The sequence below is a fragment of the Microchirus variegatus genome (assembly GCF_963457635.1).
Source record: "Microchirus variegatus genome assembly, chromosome: 1".
NCBI classification, from domain to species: Eukaryota; Metazoa; Chordata; class Actinopteri; order Pleuronectiformes; family Soleidae; genus Microchirus; species Microchirus variegatus.
This window is the reverse complement of record NC_139802.1, coordinates 4,292,505-4,315,896: the sequence shown is the minus strand read 5'-3', so window position 1 is coordinate 4,315,896 and position 23,392 is coordinate 4,292,505. Positions and strand designations below refer to the sequence as shown.

The 23,392-nt window shown below is 38.8% G+C and overlaps 1 protein-coding gene across 1 annotated transcript in view; it reads right to left on the bottom strand.

Annotated features, from left to right (window-relative positions):
• Window positions 1–13,017: 13,017 nt before the first annotated feature.
• Window positions 13,018–23,392, bottom strand: part of efna4 (ephrin A4) — a gene marked incomplete at both ends in the record, with an annotated part of 49,866 nt that continues 39,491 nt past the window's right edge. The window contains 2 exons of the mRNA XM_083895202.1: window positions 13,018–13,115; window positions 14,748–14,774. Coding sequence (XP_083751328.1) covers window positions 13,018–13,115; window positions 14,748–14,774 — 125 coding nt within the window. The remainder of the gene's footprint in view (window positions 13,116–14,747; window positions 14,775–23,392) is intronic.

The window sequence follows — 23,392 nt, the reverse complement described above, 5'->3', positions numbered from 1 at the left end:
TAAGAAAGCTTCATTTCTTTAGTATTGAGTCATTTATGTTCTACTCTAGTTTTCTGCTCTGTGTATATATTATATATATTTCTTCACTTTCAGTATTGTTTATTTAATCAACCTCTACATTCATTTTTGCATAGTAATGATGTTGTGACTGTGGAAACATGGACTCACCTGTGAACCCGTCCTGTTGTCAGGTGTCAGCATCAGAACCTTTAAATCCTGTAAGATATAAGATGGTTCCTGCATGAATTGACTTTTTCCTTTCTTTTTTTTTTTTTTTTTTGGTCTGCACATTTTTTCCTCTTTGATCATTTATTCCCAGAGACTGGGTCAGGACCCACAAATAGGTTGCTGAAACTTTTTTTTGCTGAATCTTTTATACTGAAGATTTATATCTGCAGTTCACCTCTGAGGAGTGGCTGGTTCAGGAATAGTTTTAAGTGTTACAGAGATGGTTTTAACGCTAGAACACTATCGCTCAAATTCAAAACACCATCACTAACGCCCAAGATAATAAATACACCCAATAAAAAGTACTTAAATATATCAAAACATGACAATACATGACAAATTTGAGTGTTCTTTTATTTTAAACTGTGTCATGTCTAACAAAATGAAAGAAAAGCATCATGAGGGGACCATATAAAAATGCTTCAAAATGACTGGAAAATTAGGAATTTGGGATAAAAAAAAAAAATAAAAATAATAATGACGATGAAAACTTGAAAATCATGAAAATCACATACATTTATTTGCTCGGGCAATGGTGTTCTAGGGTTAAAAAAAATGAATTTTTTAATGCTCAAATTTGCCCTTGTCACAGTTTGAAATATATATTGTGAAGTGGGTCATGTGATGGTTTGGCATCATCTAGAAGTTTGGGATGCTTCTTCCTGGGCTGATTTTAGCCCTGCAACCACTAAGGATAGTTGTATAAGTAAATGTGTCTGCACGTAAAAAATGTCTTGGTTTTATCAAGTGGCAAAACCGATCCTGAGAATAATTTAATAATGATTGAATTATAATCCAGCCACCGTCATGTTGAGGTTTTGCAAACAGAAGTTCCCCCGACTTGTCTATTGTCCTCTAAATGGGAACATGAATTAGAAAATTGACATCACGTGACATGAAGACGTGAAGTTGGAATGACATTTCCTGAAAATTTCATCCCAAACCGTCCTTGACTTTTGGAGTTATGTTGTTATGTTAACAGACACAGACAGACAAACAGACTCCTTGGCGGAGGTCAAAAATTACCTTGAAATATGAGGAGCCTGAAAACAAACTGGATACACTGAACTGAAACAAAAGCCACAGGCGAGCAAAGAGACACGAGGGAGGCAGGTGAAACTAACAAGGCACAGGTGAATCACATTAGGGAGGGGAAGACTGGACAGGAAGTCACACTGAGCAATGTACACAACAAGGACGACCTAACAAAATAAAACAAGAAACGAGGAAAACGGAAACAAATAACTACAAACCCAATTTAAGTTGAAAACTCATTCTGTGCCTGTGTCAAAGTAAAAGCTCTCCCGTGTTCCTGTTTCCTGAATCCATTCATGTTTTTCAAAAACCGTTTCAACAAATTATTGTGAAATGTTTGCAGTTGAGTTGAGCACTGAGGCATATTTACAGGTATAATATTTGCAAACGCTCACAGCAGACACGCTCCTGTGTGGACACCTGGTGTCACCTGGCTTTAACATAATCACTTAAGCCCAATTTATACTGCGTAAAGTGCTCTGCGTAGGTTACGCAGAGACTCTGTGTCGACGCAGAGCCTATCAAAGAGTCTCCGACTGCACAAAATATTTTTTAAGTGTCCGTCACTCCGTCAAGGGACAACGGAGACGGCAAGAGCTGCGATTGGTCCTCAGGACAGGCCGAGCGAAGCTGCTCTGTGCCGGCTCACAGTGAGCACCGAGCGTCCACAGACGCGGAGCTGATCCCCGCCGATAACGCCGCTGCCAAACTATAAATACGTCATATCTTAACACACACAGCACATGTTTAGACTCTAAATGACCAATTTCTAGCCTCAAATTATCTTAAAATTGCGTTCCGTCACACAGAAAAGTGAGAAACTGCAACTGTTTCAACAGCAACAGTCTTTCTCTCTCTTTCTTTCTCGGACACCATTGCTCACTGCAGCCTGAAGCAGAACAACCTTGCGCAGCGACCTCTACTGATCGGGCGGGGAAATTGCAGCGCGTGTCCGTCACCGCGACGCAGAAGTATAAAGGCTCGAGGCGTCTCCGTGGTGACGCAGACGGATAACGCAATACGCAGTCGGAGAAGTATAATGTGGCCTTTACTCTCTTTAACCCTTTACTCAAACTCTGACCTTCACTCTCAAGAAGCTCTTTGAAGGAAGTCGCGAGGACCAGCCATGACGTCCTCAATGTGTCAGTTCTTGTCAAAGTGGTCGTCACAGATGGAGATGGAGATTAGATAGAATGCACACACGCACGCACGCACACGCACACACACACAGGATGTAGATGGCCTCTGCATGTCATCTGACCATGTAGAATGTGCTTTTGTAGCACATTTTTTTTTTATAAATTTCCTGATATAAGTGTAGTAATTGGACATGAGAATATTACCTATTCCAAGGATTTTATGGCCGTGTTTGTCTCTTGAGATACATAACTCTAAATGTAGAGGGTGGGTTTGGGTGTGATTCTCTGGGATGTATGTTGTGGCTCTCGGATTTATGATTATTATTATTCTAATATAATTTGTAACCTTGTGAAATAGGGGTTGCGTTGAAACTGTTATTAGCATTTCTGTAGCAATACTCTTCTACGTACGTTACACAATGTTTACCCCACATTTAATGCATTTTTAAACAAATAACCAATTTATCAAAGCTAAAAAGCATGTGATTTGTTGCCTGGAAGTGGAGCAGGTTACTGAAATGAACAAATAACACGGATGTACTCGTGAGAGAAAACACTGGGGACTAAGTTACCCAAGTGCCCATGGTTACCATCTTTTGGCTTGAGGCTTTTAACTGATCTCATTTGATGTCGATAACACAACATCTTAATATGCTTCACAGTGCTTGTGTCGAGAGTGCGTTAAGTTGTCGCGTCATTGGCAGAGGAGTGGAAGCACAGAAGCAGCTGCTGAAGAATATTGTAAACACTGCCAGTAAACCTGAAGGCAACATAGGTTTCTCCAACACACTGGAAGGGAAGAGTGAGGTGAGGGATATTTAGCTGCAACACGCAACTTCATCAATAAATGTCGCTGATTTGCTTTAGTATTTGAAGGATACCTGGGACAATGCATGATAGCTGTCTAAAGAGTATTACTTTTGTCTCATGATCATAACACTCTCTTCTTAGGAAGTTGTCTCCTTCCTCTTTCAGTTGTCACTCCATCCTTCTCACTCGCTTCTTTCCCCCCATCATGCCTGTTTTGGCTCCTCCTCTTCGTCCAGTCACGATCCACCGAGGTCTTCACAATACTTCCTGTTCCTGTGGACTCTCACTCTCGTGTCAGAAGAATACACATATATGTATGTTTGTATGAGAAATGGCTTCTGAGGTCTTAAAATGATATGAAATACATACAAATACTGACCTGGTCTGGACCAGTAGTCCTCATAGAAACCAAAACCTGGTCCTAATGAGGCAGAACCTAATTTCTGACAAACTGGATTCATTTAGGGGCAAAGATTTGAAGTGTGGTTAGGTTAAGGTTTGTTGATCGGTAATGGTTAAAATGAGGGATATCAATACAGTGTCCTCAAAAGAATAGCTGTGCAAACCTCTCTGTGTGTTTGTGTACCTGGTATTCCTATATTGTGGGGACCTACATCTGTTTACACAGTCACATTATGGGGACTTGTCTTCTTAAAGGTGCTACTCAACCATTTTGTCGACCACACTTTAAGTCACTATATCTTATTGAAAAAATGCATGAGGCTGAACTCACTAACACTAAATTAATGTGACTTGTTCTGAATGTTGTACTTTATGAATTATGCAAACCAGGTTTATTATGAACAGACGTCTCAACCGTTTGGTAGAGGCCTGTATCTGAAATACTGTGGGGGCTAATAAAAAAAAAAAAAAAAAAAAAAAAAAAAAATATATATATATATATTGATTGTCATTATTCTTATCATAAATAAATAAAATAAAATAATAAAAATTGCAAAGAAATATTTTTTCCTTTGCTTTTTTCTTGGTGCATCCTCAAAGGGTTAAGAGGACACAAATCTGGCTGAGGTCAGGCTCAGGGTTAGGATTAGGCGAGTAGTAATTATGGTCAAGGTTCCTGGAGTAAGAGCACATTTTCAGACTAATTGTATCTCCAAATACACATTATTATGATTCAGGTACTGAAAGTGACATTAGAGCGAGACGTGAGTATGTGGTCCGAGTCACCCCTTGTGCTTTAGGCCCATAATGCCTTGCTGCTTTCACAACACAATCCCTCTCTCCAAATCTCCCTGGTGGGGCTGAGTTACAACAGAATCCACAGAGCTAACGGTGTGTGTGATAGGGACTCAGCGTGACTTCAGATCACAGTTGCCGTGACTTTGTGTCAAAAAAAAAAAAAAACACGCGACAAGCTTTGATATCGGAGTGAACTATTTCAGACGCTCAGACGCGTGAGCTTGCCACGATGACTGTGGCGCTTTTCTTTGAAGGAGTATGTTCCTAATCCAATGCCTCAGCAGTTCCTGCCGTGTAAAACGAGACCTGAAGCAGCATGAGACAGCAATTCAGGCGATGTCCTGGGAGGGATGCTTAACACGGAGGATGAATAGACACTCCATTGTCAGAGAGCATCAGGAGAGAAAAGTCTATGCAAATTACCAACCCATCTGCATGTAAAGTCAACCGACCAGAACTGAAAGAAATGGGATGTTCAGTATCAAAGTGTCACACATTAAAAGTGGATGAAAGTGGGAGCAAAAGGAGGCTGCTTTACTTGCTGCTGCATTAAATGTGACTGACTGTAGCTCATTTGTGTCTGGTCTTAGTGTGTTCAAATAAAAGCCAAGTCTCCTAATCTTAATTTTGCTAAACGTTGGACCAGGACCTCCTGCTTTGTAGCTGCACACATGGGATACATTTAGAAAAATGCCTCTCACACAGCGGGCCTGACTTTAATGTACAGAGACAGCGATTGTGAAGCTTCCGCAAGAAAACTCAAAACTGATGAGGAAAAGTCTGCTCGGCTCAGTTCAACTGAATCTTATTTGAACTCAGAGTTGAACACGGTGCAGGGTGTTAGAAAAATGACAGGTGTTGAACATTAGAGGGGCATGATTAGAGTCAACTGATTTGATTGATTCTGACTGGATTATAAATGTTCAGAAATGTCATTATTTTTCTGATATGAATTTTTTTTTTGCACAAATCAGTGTAAAACTACGGAGCCCCCGAAGTGACATGAGTGATTTTTTTTTTTTGAAATCTCGAGTTTCAAAGTCGAGATCTCAAGTTTCTCGAGTTTCCAAGAAATGATGAAATTTTTTTTTTTTTCATATTTTTTGAAAACTTTTTTTCCAAACAAATATGAAAACCTTTTTTTTTTTTCATATTTTTTGAAAACTTTTTTTCCCAAAAAATATGAAAACATTTTTTTTTTTTATATATATATTTTTTGAAAACTTTTTTTCCCAAAAAATATGAAAACATTTTTTTTTTTTTCATATTTTTTGAAAACTTTTTTCCCAAAAAATATGAAAAAAAAATAATTTTTATATCTTTTTTTGGGGGGGGGGGGGGGAACTCGAGATCTCGACTTTTTTCATAACTTTATGAAATTATGAAAAAAAAAAATATTTCATATTTTTTGAAAACTTTTTTCCAAAAAAATATGAAAAGATTTTTTTATTTTTTTTCATATTTTTTGAAAACTTTTTTCCCAAAAAATATGAAAACATTTTATTTTTATTTATTTTTTTTGGGGGGGGTTTCATATTTTCCAAAAAAATATGAAAACTTTGGACTTCGAGTTCGACTTTGGAACTCGAGATGTGAAAAAAAAAATGTATTTGTCTTTTCTTTTTTTTTTCTCATGTCACTTCGGGGGCTCTGTATAAAACAGACCAAATAGACTATAACATTTTGACCTTTTTCAGGAAAAATCTTAATCTTAAAACACATTGCTGAATTAACTAACTTTTTAAGTGAATGGTTGTAAATAAAGAGGGATGTAAACATTTTACATCCCTCTTTATTTACTTAATGGTTAACATATTAAAGTATAATAAATGTATTATGTAAAGACATAAAATGACACCCACGCAACAACACAGCTATCAGCACTTCAACACCGTGGATAACAGCACAGAAATACTGAATGAAGCTTCAGAACCCCTCTCATAAATGTTTTGGTCAGACCGAGACATTTTTGAGAGGAGTACTGAGGCTTTTTGAGAGGAGAAGGAGAATGAGAGTCTACAGTGGAGATACATTTAAATATAGATGGCTGAAAGTGGAGAAACATGACAGTGTGGATACTTTCTTCCTGGACAGGGATGTAATACGGAATGTAATACGGGGCAATTTAGCCAAAGTTAGCTAACACAAGCATTCTCTCTCCCTCTCTCTCTCTCTCCCTCTTTCTCTTATACACTTTTGACACTTTTCCACTCTACAGTTCTAGCACGACTCGGCACAGCTCAACTCTACTCAGTTTTTTTGCTTTTCCATTAAGGATATTCAATTCAATCCTTATTGAAAACTCTCAGGAGGTCCACAGAATAGAATACAATAAAATAAAATACAACAAAATTCATACATAGCTCCTGGAACCTTTTTAGCACCTGCTCTGACGAGGTTCCAGGTTCCGGTGACTGATTGGTGAAAGAGTGTTGTCACTGGGAGAGTCATGAGCTCGACGTCTGACACAGGAATCAAAGCGAACAATGCCGAACTGTAGATCACTTTAAAAAGTCTTATACATTTAGCAAGAACATTTCTAAAATCTCAATATTAAACAGTCAAGTCTGGCGTATTTAGCACCACGCTACGACGACCCCATCCACGCTGAAGAGTCGAGCCGTGCTCCAACTGTATAGTGGAGAAAAGCACCATTTTTCAGTTGGTATTAAAGGTGCATTATGTAATAAATCTAAAGCAACTGGCCATAAAATCCTCCTAATATGTCACAGAGACTCAGGAATAATGTTCATATAACAAACTGAACTCACCAACAACAACAGTACAGACAAAATATTTGCATTAAAAATAATCTTTTGCAAACTGCAAATTTTGAAATCATGTTTTGGCATGTGGCGCCACCTACCGCCGTCTACCAATCATTGCAGTCAGCGGAGTCTCAGCTGCCGAGCAACCACGGGTTGCCAGTTACGTCAGAAAACGAAACCTAAAAGACCTCGGTATTTTGAACCGTTTTTGGCCACATTCTTACATATGGCACCTTTAAATAAAGCGTTTACAGTGGTTTGTTGTTGCCTCCTCGTTTCCGACATCACATCACTAATTCTCCGCTGTCTGCTTTTCCAGAGAACCTGGCAACCGTGCCCCTGCATTGGGATTGACGCATGTGTTGACAAGTTCCCTTGCTTGAGATAAATACTAAAACAGTTAACGAGCCTGCTTCTTTTTTTTTATTTTTTTTTATCTCCCCTACTTCATAATCTAGTGCATCCACATTAATCACCGTTTGTGCGACACATTGGGAGTACCAGCATCATGAGCATATAGTGGAAATAATGACACTGTTATTGGCTTGCTGTCCTTACATGTGTAAATGATGTGGAAAAGGATATGACATAAATAGATCCAGGTAGTTAAACTTGATTCAACTTACACAGCAGAGCGCTGGATATTACTCATCACCCGAAATGATAATGATATTACTCAGTGGAACGTCCTCAGATGCACTCCCAATTGCCAATAAAAAAAAAAAAACAGAACAAACAAAAACAACCAAAACAAAAAGTGAAGTGCACACACTGTGCAAATGTTTTACTTACATTGACTCACTTCACTGTTGTCCTTTAAATCCATTTTTATCATATGAACACACACAGTGATATCACAGTGATGAATTGGCGTAGTAACTTGCATGAGATGCACAAAATCCAAGGTACCAAGACAGTAAGAGTAAAACAATAATAATGACTAAGAACAGCAGCTGGAGACCCCACTCCATCATACTCTAATATATCTGACACATATATCTCCACATTGTGTCAGTCAGCATCCTGTTTCTGTCCTTTCTAAGATAATGTGAGACATGAACGCCCCTCGCCATGTTTGGCTGGTTCTGCGAAAAAGTATTATTCACCCACTCACTTACCTCAAATCATTTGTTTCTACACCTTTTTTTTACAAGAGCGGGTTTAATTCTGTAAATACTTAAAGGTGAAGTAAGTAGTTTATAGTGCCATCTAGAGGAGAGGCTGAAATTTACAACAAAGAACTGCTGCTCTGCTCACCCCCTCCCTTCCCTGAGCGCTACGGTATCCGCGGCTGGTCAAATGTCGTCCTCGTCGTCTTTCTCCGTGTCAGCAGATGAGGTTCGTGAGGCGAGGGAGAGGGCGAGCTACCGCGGCCGTAGCAGACGAAGCGGAGAGAGTGGAGGCGGGACTTCCGCTACAAGTAAAGAGACGCTTGATTTGTTCTCTCGCGTTTGTCCTTACAGGCTCCGGTAGAAACATGGCGTCTCGCTGCTAACAGTGGCTATGCAACCGCGGCCCGCGACCATGTTATTTTACATGACTTTTTGAAACGCTACGAAAATGAAACAAAAACTATTATACAGCGACTAGACAATGCAGGAGCACATAATATGTATAAAAAAGTGGATTTTGGGTAATTTAAACCCATAAATACTACACAGTGTCCCTTTAACGTGAGATTAAAGGCGCCATATGTAAGAATGTGGCCAAAAACAGTTACTACACTCAAATTCAAAATACCGCAGTCTTTTAAGTTGAGTTTTTTCCGCCATTGTAGCTCAGATGTAACTGGCAACCCATGGTTGCTCGGCAGCTGAGACTCTACTGACCGCAATGATTGGTTGACGGCGGTAGGTGGCGCCACATGCCAAAACATGATTTCAAAACATAAACATGATTTGCGGGCTACAAATTTTTTTTTTTTATGCAAATATTTTGTCTGTACTGTTGTTGTTGTTGGTGAGTTCAGTTTGTTATATGGACATTATTCCTGAGTCTCTGTGACATATTAGGAGGATTTTATGGCCAGTTGCTTTAGATTTATTACATAATGCACCTTTAAGTCTGGTAGAATTATTGATTAGCTCTGAGGTGCCGCTGAAAATGCTCTCGAATTTGTCACAAGTGAAGCAAAAACCTCTCGGAATAACAAGGAAGGATATTCTTAGATGGAATATTGGAGGAAAGTAAAGGGTCTTTTTGTTATAACCCACTTCACAGATTTAACATCTTAAGCCCGTTTTTTTTTTTTTTTTTTTTTTACCCTCTACTGCGCAAAGGGTCAAATATTCACCCTGGGAAATATGCACTGTATCCGATTATAAAGTTTTGAAAGACTAGACGCAACATGTGCAAGAGATGTCAAGTGACATTATGCTGAGTGCTGGAGCGCTCGCTCCTCAGTCCTTGATCCTGATTTTGTTCAAATCCTGATATAATGAAGCGCAGGGAGCCGAGACGTTTCAAACGCGCCGCTAACAAAACAGTCCATGTCGCTTGAAAGACGTCTACATCCAACGGCGTTCACAGTTTCCACTTCGCCACACTTGAATGTACAATTATTTATGTCTGGCTGTGAGATTTGGCGTCAGATGGTTTCGAAATATAGTGATTCAGCTCAGTTTCCTAATGGAATAAGATATTTTGAAGTTGGCACGGTGCGTTACGAGTTATGAGCGGAGATGAAAACATGAGTCACACGCAGCGAGGTTCACTTTTATATTTAGTCCAAAAATAATAAAGACGCATCAGAAAAACAACGATATTATTATGGTCCAAAATTAAATGTTAGATAGAGTTTCTGTGCCTGCTGCATTAAATCATTTGAAAATCCTCACCAGGTTTTATGAAACGACAGCGTGCCAAATGTAAAGCCAACATGTATCACTTCACTGCTCATTTTTAATGAATTAAATGGTAATATTTGAAAGAAAAGCCAAAACAACTAATTCAAAAATGTTAATTAAGGACCTTGTAATCCTGAGGTATATCTTTTATTTAATATTCAGAAGGACACTTCTGAAACCTGGGGCAAACTCACCTCACCACAGTTCCTCCTTCTACAATAAGTGAAATAGTCACAAGAAAAAAACATCACTGATGATTTAAATGCTGATGAAAAACATCCTTTTTAAACTTGAAGGAAAAGCTTGTAAAGCTCTGAAATGACGTGGATTCTTATTCTCTTCCCTCGTTTAGGAAAATGTGACCATATACGACCACAAAGCGGACGTGAAATGACGGTAAGACAGTGAGAAAAATCAACACGGTGTCTAATAATAGTCGGTGTTTTGTGTTTCTGTAAGAAGTAATCAACACCGGCAATCCAAGCCTTTAAATATTCAAGCCGCAGTGCAATTAAATATAGGCCAACTTGTGGCTACGGAACCTGCTGTGTTGAAATTTGATGCGGCATAATTACAGCATAATTTGTAGAGAAGAGAGCCGCAGTGTGGAGACGCACTGTGGAATTTTTTTGTTTTTTTTTGTTTTCTTGTACAGACAGATATTTAAAATCTAATTTTGTTTTGACAGACGTTATTTATGACCACAGTCGCTGCAGAAAGACCGGAAAGAAAATGATTCAGCAAAGTCAGGTATAGGAAAATGTGAGAAATCATTGGTTAAAAAAAAGACAATCGCATAAAGGATTTTACTGGAATCCACATGATATTAACACACAGGAGTGCACTGTCGCTGATTTTAAAGTTATTTTCCTTTCTTTCTTTTCAGCTGATTACAGGATGATAACTTCATCTGAAAAAAAACATAAAAAACATGGGGCTTTGGGGAATGCGACGGTCAGAATCAGAACCACATCATAACAACGTGCCTCGACAGTAACAAACATGTCATCAGAAGAGATCATAAACCATGAAATAGGAGCATTAGCTCTATTATCCAGGAAATTGCCTCTCTGGCTTCACGAGAGGCTCAACATTACAGCCTATATAAATGGAAATGCATTTACAGCTAATTTGGACGAGGACTTTCTAAATTTAAAACACACACAAAGAAAAAAAAAACAAAAAAAAACCATCACAAATCACTCCTCTTGCTCTGCATTCAGCCCGAGTCGCGCGTTTAGTGGAAATAAATACAGTACTTTAAGCCTTATGTACTGGCAACAGTGCTTCAGGGTCTATTAATACCAGGGAGAGTCTATTGGGCATCGGAGTCTTATCAGACTGGCCATAGATAAAAAAACGCAGCTCAATATTCCACAAGGTTACTCACATTACAATGGCCTCGTACACCACAAGGTCATTCCAAGTCCCTGTGGTCTCCTTATCTGCAGTCCCCGGTGGATTACACTGATGTGTGTGTTCCACCGAATAAAGTTGTGTTTGTTTATTTGTCACCGTCCACGGTGAAATCACGACTCGTTGCGTTTTTAATGCAATCATATTTATTTATGTCAAAAAAAAAAAAAAAAGAGGCTCAGATTGCAGATGGCTCTTCACAGAAGAAGCTACATTCTTCACTAAAATGTGAACGCGGAACATGTCACACACACACGCACACACAAATAAAAGGCGAATTCCTAGTAGTAAATGATTGTAAAATTCTATCTAATCACTGAAATTATTCTAAACATTGGTCTGTAATCACTCGTTTGAGGAAAAAAAAAACATCTAAAAACAATGACATGATTGACTGATTAAAAAAAAAAAAAATTAAGTGCCAACAATGTAGTTTAAAAAAAAGAAAAGAAGAATAAACTATACAATTAACCTATAGAGCGTCTGACCTCAAGTCCCTCGATTATCGTAGGGCATTAACTATATAACTTTATAAATATATAAACTTATTTTCATAAAAATACACATTTAACTCCGATCGGGGGAAAAACAAGGTCAATTCTTGTTTGATTCATTTTGGCCTCTTTTTTTTTCGCTTAGTGGAGTAATTTCATTAAAAATGTGTTTGGCAAAAAAAAAATTCTAAAAAAAAAAAAGGTGGGGGAACTACATTTTGGCAGAAAATAAACGAGTAAAAACGGCGCATTGTTTTTCAAACACCGTTGCACTTAAATATCAAAACCAGTTCTTACTAAAGCCCTGGATTATACACTTAATGCATCTCATTGTGCAGAATATATTAGCTACACGGTAGAAAAAACAACAACATAAAAATAACGAACATGAAAAATAAAGGCACGCGTATCTGCACACCTGCTGGATCCACATGAGCGTGGAAACAAAAAAGCCTCCTCAGTGATCGTCAGTGTGTTCAGTGGAGAGAGAGACGTGCACGTGCTCTGAAGAAGTCATGGGGCGTCCAGTCAGTTAAAAGAGGTTAAAACCTGCCAAATCGTACAACAACACCAGAATCTAGTGTCCGGTTTGCGTGTCGGACGTCCAACCCGGTCCGCGTCCCAGTTAAACCAGTTTAATCCCCAGCAGGGGGCGCAGCAGCCTTGCCTGACTGTGCCACAATTTTACCTCCCCCCATTTCTTACCAAAATACTAATTTTCAAGAAACTAATTAGTACAAACACATTTATCATTCTAAAAATGCAAATTGGGCAGTTAGGAGTCGTTTGTGTCTGCTCGTGTACAAGCATGGCAGAAAACAAACAAACAAACAAACAAACAAAAAGTCACCAGCTGACTGATTGACCTCTGACCCGAGCCACTCAGTGCAGCAGTGTGTGTTTATTTGGCCAAATATTCAGATGACGTCCGTTTTCTCTCGAAAAGCGAAAAAGCGAGCGCGACAGCGTTTGTCGCGTAGATTGCATCGTGCCAGTCACTGTCCGAGCGTAGACTGCGTCGTGTACTTGGTCATCGTCGAGTCCCAACTCGATGAGGGCGAATGAGGACGAAGGAGGAACGTCAGGCTGTCAGCAGGAGAAGGCTGATGATGATGATGATGAGGAGCGGGAGAAGGGGAGCGGTGCTCGGTGAGAACGCTCCACTATCAGGTGCAGTAGCTGAAAAGAGAGAAGGGAGATGAAAACTTGCATGAAAATGTACATGTTTGCATCATATATATATATATATATATATACTGTACTGGAGCAGGGAGCACACGTTAGTGTGCAAACGTCCTTAGGCAACACAAGCTTTGGTGGTTTTTAGGTCAAATACTGTGATCGCTGACATTGGAATGATATATATATATATATACATGTATATATGTATACAACATGTGTACGTAATGCTGGTGTAACAGAACTCTTTCACAGCATGTCCAACGACATTAACTCTTAGGATAAACACTGGGTTTTAACTCCAGTTTTAAGTGAAAACAAACTGCATGCATATTTGCATCATATATACTGCTCTGGAGCAGGGATATACATGAAAATATATTTATATACATATATACATGTATATACGTGTATACATGTATATACACTTATATACATACATACCTGTATATACACGTATATATATATACATACATACCTGTATATACACGTATATATATATATATATAAATATACATACATACCTGTATATACACGTATATATATATATATATATATACATACCTGTATATACACGTATATATATATATATATATATATACACACACATAGGTATATATACATATATATGTACATATATGTATATATGTACATATATATGTATATATACCTATGTGTGTATATATATATATATATATATATATATTTATATTTATATATATATATATATATATATATATATATACACACATAGGTATATATACATATATATGTACATATATACATATATACATATATATGTACATATATATACACACATATATATATACATATATATGTACATATATACATATATACATATATATGTACATATATATACACATATACATAAATATGTACATATATATATACACATATACATATATACATACACACATATATACATATATATGTACACATATACGTTTGTGATACTGGTGTAGCAACAACATGACAATCTTTGGACAAACACTGTGTTTTAACAATAATAATTAGGTTCCACTCCAGTTTAAAGTGAGCCAGGCTCACACTATTGTTCACATTTAAAATACTTGACACTTTAACAAGAATAAGTAGTTTTTTCACCCCTGAAAACAAACTGCATACATGTTTCCTGTATTTTCTGGATGTGTTCCAGTAAAGTGACATAAGTGAAATAATGAAACTGTACGGTCATTATAGACATTATAAGACGACAACTTCAACAGCAACAGTCGTGGGTGGAAAAACTAGGCCTGGAACTTCACAGAATCCTGACCTCACTTCCATCCAAGATGCCAACTATGTTCAAAACCTTTGTTTCCCCTACATCAGGAAGTCAAGAGTGCTGTATCCAGGTTTTCAAATCCTCAAAAATTCCCACGAGGAGTGTGTGTGTTTACTGTATAGCGTTAACGCCTGAGGTTACAGAGGTAAGAGTCATGTGTGAGTGTCCACTTATTAACACCAATTCTTCTTTATAAAGTATATTATCGTGCATTCCTGCTCTTGTACATAAGCATACAAGACCACGATAGAAAGAGACACACACATACACACTGTAGATACAGTATAATAAGAGGAATAAACTACATTTAAAACACAGCATCTTACCTTGTATTTGTTTGGAACCCTCTGACGCTGTAATAATAAGAGAGAGGAGATTTAGATAAAGTTGAGGCAAAGAAACAAGTTGCTGATGAGTCATTTCTGCATGCTTAACTTTCTCAATAATACTGCTTTGTGGAACAAAAAAGGAGCGAGAAACAGACAAATGACCGGGGGAAGAAGGTATTTACAATTACTCAAAGCCTAACGCCATGAAAAATGAGTACTGACTGGCTGTGCAATCCTAAATATGTCCCCCATGCAAATTCTCTTAAAGGTCGGATAAAAAAAGAGCTTGTGAAGCACGGCAACAGGAAAACACAGTGTTATGCAAATGAGCCGGTAGGAAAGAATGATCGAGATTATAAAGAGAGAGGATACAGGAAATGAAAAAGAAAAGAAAAGGGGGGGGGGGGGGTGGGGGGAAGAAACACAAGTAAATTCAAAATGACAGAGCGAAACCAAGAAGTGGACAGAAGATGAAAGAAAGAGTGGTCGAGACTCGAGTGAGAAAAGTGCAGCGAGAGAGAGAGGAAAAAAAAGAAAAGAAAAAAAAGAAGATGGTTGGGAAGATTGAAACAAGGTCAGACGGAGAGAGAGGAAAAGAGACGGGATGGGGGTGTTTGTGTCTGAGCGTCACTTTCTCAGCAGGGAGTGGACTAAAAGCAAATAATGGAGGGAAGGATGATGGAGGAGAGAGGGAGAGAGCTGGAGGGGGGGGGGGGGGGGAAGGAGGAGGAAGCAAAGGAAAGGAAAAGTACAAGAATGCAGGTGTAGTGAGACTAAAGACCGGAAAAGCTTAAAACCCCCTCAGAAGAAAAAAAGCCGCCGTGTGTAACATCAGCGAGCGAGAGGACGGGGGTCAGGAAACGGGGATGAGGCTGCACAATCGCAGCTGTTATTAAATCAATCTACAGCCTCGAGTCCAACTCTGACACGGCAACCCTGAAGCCTCACACACACACACACACACACACACACGAACACACACACACACTGAGATTACGAGGGAAGAAATGAGATGCTGCAAACTACATCTGTTACAGTATACGCTCACACGGAGAGAAAGCATTCATTAAATGACAGGCGGCTTAGCAGAGAGACGCAGAGTTGTGTGAGTGTGTGTGTAATGTGTGTGTGTAATGTGTGTCTTGTACCTACAGGTCCCTGCAGCAACACGTCGCTCTCCCACAGACATGAGCCTCGGAAATTACTCCCAGGTTTTCAACGACTAACGACCATCTCGGGGGTTAACGAAGCATTAAATTTCATGCTGGGTCTGGGCCTCTCTGTGTGTGTGTGTGTGTGTGTGTGTGTGTGTGTGTGTGTAGGGGGTAAAAAAAAAAATCAAAGCAAACAAAAAAAGAAGAATACTCAAATTAAATAATAGCGCTGAATATCATGGTGATGATCTCAAATTGATGCCATTAAGGAAATATTTTAATGAAATTCAAGGAAAACAAACAATTCATAATTAACAGTTTTTTTCAAGTTATGTTGATATAATAGAAGCATAAAAATATAGATTTTGGATTTCAAAACACATTTTTTATTTTTATTTTTTAAAGGGATTTTTTTGTTTTGCAAAAAGCGTATTTTTTAAATTTTTTATAACATATATACGTTTTTAAATCCAGTTAGCGCGAGTGTAAAAACCCACACTGCAGCTTCTAAACTAACAAAAAAATGCCTCGCGTTTACTCTCCTGTGTGTGATATGTGTGTTTTGATCTGGCTCTAATCACATCATTGTGCAAAAAAAAAAAAAAAAAGGGAGAAAAAAAAAAAAGAAACACAGAGGACACGCATTCGTGTCAACGTCTTAATTTTGGTCATGGCGAGCACCGCCACAAAATGGCGCCTGTGGTGGTGGTGGTGGCGTGACTGCAACAGCAGCGCCTTCACTGCACTGCAGTCGGAAAAAAACGTGCACTCTGGCTTACGAGACCGTGTGTGTGTGTGTGTGTGTGTGTGCGCGCGTGCGCACGTGCACGAGCGTTTCTGTGTGCGGAACACCCCTACTGCAGAGATAGACAGTGTTTCACCATCCCACCTCTCCTCTGCTGCCGCCATTTTACACATACGAGAGCTAAAAAGCGAAATACAATCCTGAGCGTTAACACTTCATTTAAAAGTGAAAAAAAAGGAGCGACATTTACAAAAAAGAGGCAGGAACGAAAATGCTAATCGACAGCAGAGGTGACAATTTGACGATTTTTTTGTTCGTGTGTCCAGTTCGGGATTCGAGAGAAAAGAGTGCGTTTAAGTGTGTGTGTGTGTGTGTGTGTGTGTGTGTTTGCCTTCAAGTTCTGTCCTTATAGTTCAGAGGATACAAAAGGTGTTCGGGCAGGAGTTTCCGCAGGGGGGGGGGGGAGTGGGGGTAAAGCAGGGCAGCGACGTGAATTTTTTTTTTTTCAAAAATAAGAGAAAAATGGAAAAGAAAGTGGGGAGAAAATTGTGAAGCTCTGCAAACTGAAATAAGTGCAATGGAGTATATTCACAGCGGGTGGAAAAAGGAAGAGAGAGAGATGGAGAGAAAAGGGGAATCAATTAGAGAGAGAGAGGAGAGCTGGTCTGTAATGGCTTCTCGCAGTAGGACGGCTGAAAAAAAGATAAAGACAGAGTGACAAGGAGAACGGGGTGAGATAAACAACGGGAGGAGTTTTAGGGAGAAAATGCAACGAGGGGAAGAAAAAAAAAGAAAAAAAGAAAAAAGGGAAAAGGTAAGTGTGTGAGAGCCGAAGCGAGCGGGTCAAAGACGCAGCAGAGGTTCTGCAGCGCGCCAAAGAACTTCACATGACACCAGTCTGCTGATGCCCATTCACAGCCCTGTGTTCTGATGCAACACAGGCTCAAGCAGCACCTTTCAGCAAAGCCCCCGTTTCTGGCATGATTCGTGACAGCGATGAGTTCAAATAACACATCACATCACATCACTGCGCCCCCAAAAAAAAACCATCACCAAAAAAGACAAACAGTTACTCTGTAAGAAACAGTCAGGATGAGAAAAAAATATAGAGAAATAAAGGTTTGTGCAGCTCTTCTTGAATTCCAGACTCAAAATTCATCTTCAATATTAACATAATCAGTTAATGCCTAACCCTAACCTTAACATAACCACATTTCACATCTTAACCCTTTAACACCTAAGCCTCAAAATGTCTGTCTGGACTTCTTTTTTTTTTTCATTTTAACCAGAAAATGTGCTCTAAGTAAGTGCTTTTGTCCATTTGTTTCTAAAATAACCTTCAATATCTGGCAGTTATTTACAATGTACTGCATGTTTAAATGTAAAACACTATAGGGTGTTTAATTTGAACAGTATAAAACATTTAAAATACCATTTGTTTGAGTTTTTGTCTCAATGTTAAAAATTAAGTTGAGGGTCAAGTTTAAGGCCTGTATCGCCCTCAATATTGAGATTTTCCGAGACCACCCTTGGGAGCAAGGGCTACCCAGAATGCATTGCGTGTTTTGACAGAACAAAGATGGCGCCGAAAGCAGCGAAACGAGTACGCTACAAATTAGGTATTTTCTTTGTTAATAGAGATATAAAAATGATGAAAACCATTGTATTATCTTAGTTTAGGCCCATATTATGGATTACTGATGTCATTGTTAGGTAACATTTATTTTTATTTTTTACGATCTTTTGTCAATAGCCGGCCGGTGCGGACAAGCGATCGTTTGCTATGGTTTACTTTTCAATAAGTCGTGGTGTGTGGTAACTGTCAGCTGAATATGTCCGTGGTTGTGGTATTTGTATGAGTATCATCTTATAACTAACTGACAACCTAATAACTTGACTGACAAACGGATCGTAATAAATAATCCTGACGTAAATGTGTTCTTCTTCTTCTTTTTTTGGAGTTGACAGACTGGACGCAGCTTTCGCGTTATTCTGCCCCCTACAGTCTGAAGACGTATCTGCATTTAAGGGGTGTCCTATTTCTAAGTGACAAAATAACCCTCAACACTTGGTTTTCAGGGCCAGTTAAGATTAAGGGTTGAGCTTGAGGGTTAAGATAGGAATTGGAATTGGCCCATGATTCTCCAGCTTCCTGAAAGAGCGCAAGTGAAATTACCGTAATAACCACATGCCGGCGTTGACCTGCAACTTCTCAGCTTTCAGAAACCGATGGAATTTTTCCCGATAGCACAATACGCGGCGCGTAACGACGTTAAGGCAGAGAGTATACGCTCGCAAAAAACGTGTCGTCTGCGAGACGCTCGGATTTGACCGGATATTAGCTTCAACCTCATTAGGACCAGGCTTTGGTCCCCATGAGAACGACTGGTCCTGAATAAAAATACCATAAAAAAGGCACAGGATGTCATTAGGAGCCTCCTGCGTCACTGCGTCTGTCCTGCCTGCTGCTGTGTCGTGTTCTTGGGTTAAATTAAGACGATAAACACACACATTCACACACAGGAGAGAAGACCAGCGACAAGTAGTTTGCCCTTGTAGCAATGACAGTGTACCTGACGGACCTGTTCACTGTCACCACTCTGTCCTTCAAACTACTGTGTGTGTGTGTGTGTGTGTGTGTGTGTGTGTGTGTGTGTGTGTGTGTGTGTGTGTGTGTGTGCGCAGAGGCGCAGCTTGCGAACAGGCAAGGCAGGCAACTGCTTGGGGCCCCGAGCCGATAGGTGGCCCCCGAGACTCGGAGCCTGAGGGCTGTTTTTGCCTCCTCCCCGTCCCCCTTAAAAAACAATAGGCGATTTGCAATGACATCTCAGTAGGAAACCTCCCTAAAGGGGCCCCACCTCACTTTAACCTGTGTGAAGTTATCGTTCTGCAAGTTGGAAAATTAAGAAGATTATTTACAGTGTAATGCATATCTTTTTTACTCAGTTTATATATGTTTTTTTCAGTTATTTACAGTATTTTATTGTTCTATATGTTTATATTGTTTTATAATGTGGGTTCTTTACAGTGTAATGTATTTTTTTTTACTGAGTTTATATAGTTTTTTAAAAGCTATTTACAGTATTTTATTGTTCTTAACATTTATATTTCCACATACTTTTTAATTACAAGGTTTTTCCATGTTATTTCTTTCATTTCGGAAAAATTTTTTTTAACTCATTAATTTTTCGTTGGTGTCGGATTATTTAGAACATAATGGTGATGAACACTGGTTGGAAGGAAGGGCCCCCTGGGAATTTTTGCTTAGGGCCCCTACAGGCTCTAGAATCGCCTCTGTCTGTGTGTGTGTGTGTGTGTGGCGCCACTGATTAATTCAAACACCCACAACAGGACATCCCCACACGCAAATACCTTTTTAATCACAAACGCTGCTTTCTGCGAGAATATACATATATATATATATATATATAAAGAAAGTTGGTCAGAGAGGAAAGCGAGAGGTGTAAGGTTTGAAGTTTAGATAAGAGACGAGGTGAAGCTAAAGGATGAGAGCCACTCTTTCTTTCTTTCTTTCTTTCTTTCTTTCTATTCTCTCTCTCTCTCTCTCTCAGAGTATGGAGCACCCTGCTGCTTTGTTACCTGTCAGATAAAAGACAACCAGAGCAAGAGGGAACCAGGTGTTACCACGGGGGGAACAACACAACAGCAGCTGTGGGAAACTGCCACTAATGGACAGTTAAAGACAAACATTTTCACAAAAACACTTTATTTTCATCTGTTTTTTTTTTTTTTTTATGCTAATGAAAATACAAAAATACATCATTCGGTTCAGCGCACAGTTTGTGTCATTTGTGTCGCAATCGGGGGCTCTCTCAATCAAAACGGTAACAAAAGAGCTAGTTTGATGCTGTTGGGGAACCAGCATGGGCTCATGGGAATTTTTTGTCTTGTTGACTAATTTGGGCTTTTATTTTTTTTTCTTCCCCCGCGCGCTTGTTTGTGCTTTACGGGGAGAACGTTGTCAGCAGAACAGCGACGAGTGGTCGTGATCCATTAGTGACAAATACACACAATAAAAACCCTAAATCACTGAGATGTTTGACAGGAGGTTTTGTCATTAAAACGAGTAAAGAAATACAGATTTCTGTGGATTTAAAGTCTCTTGGTAACATTTTGGCGACTGAAAAAGAGTTTTTAAGAGATTTGAACGCAGAAATATTTAGAGCCAAAACAATTAATCCATTAAGATTAAAGATTTCTGATTTTTCAGTGTGTTAAAAGTGAATATTTTCTGGTTTCTTTGCTCCATATGACAATGAAATCATGCAAAGTGTCTCATTTTGGTTTGTGGACAAAAACAAGACATTTGACATCATCATGTTTGACATGGTGAAGCAGATTATGTCATTAAAATACACATTTCTATGGATTTAAAGTGTTTTGGTAACATTTGGGCGACTGAAAAAGAGTTTTTAAGATATTTTAAAGGTGCTTTATGTAATAAATCTAAAGCAACTGGCCATAAAATCCTCCTAATATGTCACAGAGACTCAGGAATAATGTTCATATAACAAACTGAACTCACCAACAACAACAGTACAGACAAAATATTTTGCAGACTGCAAATCATGTTTATGTTTTATAAATCATGTTTTGGCATGTGGCGCCACCTACCGCCGTCTACCAATCGTTGCAGTCAGTAGAGTCTCAACTGCCGAGCAACCACGGGTTGCCAGGTACGTCAGAAAACGAAACCTAAAAGACCTCAGTATTTTGAATTTGAATGTAGTAACTGTTTTTGGCCACATTCTTACATATGGCACCTTTAACATTTTGCTCTCTGTATTAAATTTACATTTTTATAAAGACTTAATTTCAAATTGCTAGAAAATAGTTTCCTTATATCCCAAAAAGTACCCACACAACTAACCTTTTGGCAACTGAAAAAGAGTTTTTAAGAGATTTGAATGCAGAAATATTTAGAGCCAAAACAATTAATCGATTAAGATTAAAGATTTCTGATTTTTCAGCGTCTTAACTGTGAATATATTCTGGTTTCTTTGCTCCGGATGACAAATAAATCATTAAAAACAGACTCATTTTTAATGACACTTGAGAACATCATCATTTCCAGGTTTTTAAAAACACCGATCAACATTGATTGGACATTTTATCGATCGATTCCTCAAATAATTGAGAAAATAACACCCAGCCTTAGAAATGATTACATATTGTATCTTCAAAAAAAAAGGTGCAAGAGACAGCCACAGAAAGCTTAAACACCAGCAATTTAACTTCCGATGGACAGATAGAGAAAGAGAGAGAGAGGCCCTCCAACTCTCCTTCATCTCCACCTCTCTCATTCATCTCATTCGCTCTCTCTCCTCTCTCAGGCCACGTGTTCTCTCGTCCCAGTGAAGTCTCTGCACAGCGTGTGCGTGACAGAGATGGAGCGCAGCAAACAGGGAACAGGAGAGTTTGGAGAAACGACTGTAAAAAAAACAGACGTGGAGATGCAACAAAGTGGTAGAAAAAAGGAGGAAGGTGAGAAGGGGCGGGTGGGTGTGGAGTCAAAGTGGGGGTGAGGTGTGGTGGTGGTGGTGGTGGTGGGGGTGGGGGTGAGAAAGTGCCATTGGATGGCACCTAGATTAGTTTTGCTCCAGTAGCGAAAGATCATAAAAATGAGGAAGGGAGGTTAGAGCCGAGGAGACAGAGAGAAGGGGAGGATTAGTGCCACTTCAGGAATGACAAGAGGAGAGAAAAAGAGGACAGGAGAGCGGAGTAGGGAGGGAGACAAGGGAAGACGAGAGAAGGGAGAACCCCAAATTTAGTTGGGATTAGTTTTGGTTAAAGGACAAGATGAAAAGGAGAGAAGAAAGACGGAAAAATGATGAAAAGGACGCCGTCGATGGAAAGACTGTATGTGAAACTTTGCAGTAGAGCTGAAACGATTAATCAATTAATCGATTACTAAATTAATCTGCAACTATTTAGATTTTTCATTATTAAAACAAGATTTCTGATTGTTTTAGCTTCTTAAATGTGAATATTTTCTTGGTTTCTATATGTTTTTTAACATTTTCTGACCATTTTATGGACCAAACGATTCATCGATTAATCGAGAAAATAATCGCCAGATTAATCGATTATTAATCCATTACTAAATCAATCGCCGACTATCTTGATAATCGATAGTCGGTTATGAGGCTTTTTTTCATGATTAAAACAAGATTTCTGATTGTTTTAGCTTCTTAAATGCAAAATATTTTCTTGGTTTCTTTGCTCCACGTAAAGAAATCCTTGAAACTCAATCATTTTTGGTTTGTGAACAAAACAAGACGTTCGAGAACATCATAATTTCCAGGTTTTGACAAACACTGATCAATGTTTTTTTAAACATTTTCTGACATTTTACGGACCGAACGATTCATCGATTAATCGAGAAAATAATCGCCAGATTAATAGATTACGAAAATAATCGTTAGTTGCCGCTCTACTCTCTTTAAGTCTTTTAAAGGTGCCATATGTAAGAATGTGGCCAAAAACGTTTACTACATTTAAATTCAAAATACCGAGGACTTTTAGGTTTTGTTTTCTGACGAAATGGCAACCCGTGGTTGCTCGGCAGCTGAGACTCTACTGACTGCACTGATTGGTAGACGGCGGTAGGTGGCGCCACATGCCAGAAAAATATTCTGCAAAAAAAATTTTTTTTATGCAAATATTTAGTCTGTACTGTTGTTGTTGGTGAGTTCAGTTTGTTATATGAACATTATTCCTGA